A 3,759-nucleotide genomic window follows, 5' to 3' on the forward strand; every position below is an offset into this window, starting at 1 on the left:
CTCGCACCTTCGACCATCCTTTCGCAACGTGAAAATCGAATCGTTATGTAAATAGAATGCAGATGCGCGCGTGCTGCGTTTCTTCGCGCGACATAAGAAGTCATAGCGTGTGCGAACCATCGCGAACAGCGTCACGTTTCATCTTTCGCGTTCCCGAGATCACGAAACTGTCTCCGATTCCAAAGGTATAATTATTGTACTTTCGCCACGAGCCATCTAGCCATCCGCTTCAGTCGCGTCTGAGTTCTCTTTTCTCTCGATCTTTCTTAAAGATAAAAAGAAGACTGATCGTCTAAATACTCGTCAGTGTTTCGTCGTACTGCGTATTCGCACCGGGTATTTCCCCTTTTATCAGTCGCTTGCGAAAGGTTCGAGCGCTCGAGGTCTTTCAAGAAAGCTCTATCGCGATTCAACGTTCATCAAACGTTTCTCCTCATCACGATAAACGTCCAAAAATACTTATGGATCGCCAAACGAGCGACGCGAACCCAGACAACGTGTGCAAGTCTCGCTCAAGCCCGTGTTTATAGCGCACTTTACATGCTAAAAGCGGTTGCCTAGTTTTATCCTTTCTTCTCAACAAGTATTATATATTAAACGATGTCTACTCAATCTACTCTTGAATTATTCAAAAGCCAGAAGATGCAGGCAAACAATTTTTGTAACTAAATCCCTATATCAATATCAATAGCGTGTCATCACAAAAATTGAAGACCTGAATATAAAATAGTAGTAATTTTAAAATAAAATTTTTCAGGAAACAGAAGAAATCTAAGATTTTTAATCATTTTTCTATTTTTTAATATTAACCTTTAACTTTTTCGTTTTTGTAACGTAACTTATATTGGAAAAATTCACGCATATCTCAAGATATACATACAGTACATGTACATATCGCTCCCTTACTTCAAAAGTGAGTTTCATAACTCAAAAAATTAAGTTTCCCAGAAAAGAGGAAAAACTATTTACTAACTTGACAGAAAATTATTGATCAAATAATATCGGTAAAAAAATATTTTTAATGGCATGATCAGATGTCATATTTTACCATTTTAATAATTCTTTAAAAATCACCGTTTGTAAATTGTAACAATTTTGACGATATTTTTTTTAACTATCCATTTCAATTTGTGACGATCTCAACCATTTTTTTAATGAAATTAGTTTAACAATTTAATTTATAATAATGTAATTTAATTTATTCCATTTTATTAAATAAATATATATAATTAATATTAAATATATTTAATATATTTAATATATATTATATATTAATATTTAATTAAATTAATTTAATTTAATTCAACTTAATTTAATTTATTTTATTTTAACAATTTTTTTATGAAGTTAGATCACTTTTGATGATCGATAGGATAATATTTACTTTATTCATTCAATAACTCGAAAATCACATTTTTTAAGTCGTATTATTTTTGAAGTAAAGGAGTGATATTATACATTGCTCCAATTATATTTCTCGAAAAAAAATTGTAGTAAATAAGCACATAGAGCGTAAACCATAATTTAAATTTCCGATGTGTTTTTATAAACATTCTCCATATAAAAGAAAACTTGTATCTTTGTATTACATCTTTTGTGAATCAAAGGGACTTAATTTTCGTTCTTCTGGATTTAACATCGTTTGAAATTCAGATCTCAAATTACCATATACAGGGTGTCACCCGTATACCCTTTTTATCTCGGAAACAAAGCATTTAAAAAAAAAAGGTTTTAGACAAAAGTTGTGGGTTTCTAAATGATCTATTCAGTGATCTGATCAGTCTGACTTTGGGTGGCATCACCAAGGTCAGAGCAATGTCACTTTGAATTTTTTAAAATGGAACCCCCTATTTTTTATTGCATATTCTTGTAGCACACTTCGAGAGCTTTCTAAAACACTATAATAAAATATTTTTTCATAGAGTACTTTTCGAGTTATAATGCTTGAAAGTGGATGTATGCATACGTGTGTACCTACACACAAGATTAAATCCGAGTAACCTCCACGTGTTACACCTTGGGCAATGCTAATGCCAGTGATACTGTAACTTTCAAGCATTATAACTCGAAAAGTACTTTATGAAAAAATATTTTATTATAGTGTTTTGGAAAACTCTCGAGGAGTGCTATAAGAATATGCAATGAAAAATAGGGAGTTCCATTAAAAAAATTCAAAGTGACATTGCTCTAACCTTGGTGACGCCACCCAAGGTCAGACTGATCAGATCACTAAATATATCATTTAGAACTCCACAACTTTTATCTGAAATGTTTTTTTCTAAAATGCTCTGTTTCCGAGATAAAAGGGGTGTATGGGTGGTTTCAAACTCCCTGTATAATCTCAACTTTCTTTGTTTCTAATAATCTAATATAAAATAGCAAGCATATTTATATGAACCTTCAAACGGTTGAAATCTAAATAGTTGTGTTCGACACTGCAAATATCGAAATATTGTAAGTGCGCTGCGAATGTGGGCTGTATCATTTAGGGAAGTAAATACCTAACACTGCCCTAAATAAACCTAAATGAAGTTCGTATCCGCGATCAAGTTGCATTTACATTTTAGCTGATACATATTGAGTGTGTATGTTAGACGTAAGAGACACAGCAATTAAGGAGTTTTCAGACGACGAGTCGCTCGGCTCACTGTCGAAGATTTATGCTCCGTGTATCTTGCGAGTCTAAGGAAGAATTTACTTTGAGTCATACATTAATCGCACCTTAAGAATAGTCGGTTGTTTTAAATTTGAGGAATTATCTTTGAAGAATTGTCATTGAGATTCTCATTAAAATTCTCAAAAGTTTAAAGAAACTAAAAATTAATTATTAAGAAAGTATTAAAAAATTAAGTTTATATCTTTAATTATATTAAATTCCTTGCTGTCTTGTTTATTTCTTTTTAAATTAATTTATTTTTAATTAACAGCTTCAATATTATTGCGTTTAAAGCGCAGCATCGCAATATATTTTTAAATTCTACACTTAACTTCTGTACTTACAACACGATTAATTTAAGACGTACCTACTGTGTAATGTCATCAAGTCTAAATGCACACGTATGAATCATTAACGTTTACCAAAGTTTTTTAACAAGTATGTATAATACTTTGCATACATATCTCTGGTATTTACCTATCATTTTTTTTCTGTTTGCTCCATGGGATTTACGTTTCTGACCCTTGAATTACACCGAGCATAAATCAGATCTAAGTCAATGTCTATAACTCGAAAATATACCGTTAATATTAACATAATTTATTACATTTATGTAGAAATTGATCGTGAGACCATCATATGTATATCTAGGTTGTCAGCAAGCTTGTTGGTGAATATTTCTTAGGTACATAAACTTTTTTAAGTATTGTCAATAGTAATTCGTGACATATTCAATGTAGGTACAATCGATTGTCCTTCGATATAGTTTGCACCGAAAACGTTTTATTTCCAAATTTTATATTATTTGTACACTTTATTATTGTCTTTCTAAATAAAATATGAAAAGGAATCTTCTCGAGTCATGTCTCCTTCCTTTCGCTTCTATTAATACATATATAAAAACAATACACATAAATTGTAGATGTACATTTTTATATCATATAATATAATATTAAATTATTAGGTTTTTAAATTAAAAAAGAAACAAGAAAATTTTAATAACCGTCAATAAGAAAAAGAATATAATTTATTACAAAATTGAAGATATAGAAATTATTTTCATTATTTCTATCTTCTATTTAATTTAATTCTAAATTAACTAA

At 30.3% G+C, this 3,759-nt stretch overlaps 1 protein-coding gene across 1 annotated transcript in view; it reads left to right on the forward strand.

The window, feature by feature from the left end:
- Mp (collagen XV/XVIII-type protein multiplexin) overlaps positions 1-775 on the forward strand; it is a 121,328-nt gene extending 120,553 nt beyond the window's left edge. Inside the window, exon 18 of the mRNA XM_018451001.1 lies at positions 758-775. Within this exon, the coding sequence (XP_018306503.1) occupies positions 758-775 (18 nt within the window). The remainder of the gene's footprint in view (positions 1-757) is intronic.
- The last annotated feature ends 2,984 nt before the right edge of the window (positions 776-3,759 follow it).

The sequence above is a fragment of the Mycetomoellerius zeteki genome, unplaced genomic scaffold, assembly GCF_001594055.1.
Source record: "Mycetomoellerius zeteki isolate Tzet28-1 unplaced genomic scaffold, Tzet1.0 scaffold31, whole genome shotgun sequence".
NCBI classification, from domain to species: Eukaryota; Metazoa; Arthropoda; class Insecta; order Hymenoptera; family Formicidae; genus Mycetomoellerius; species Mycetomoellerius zeteki.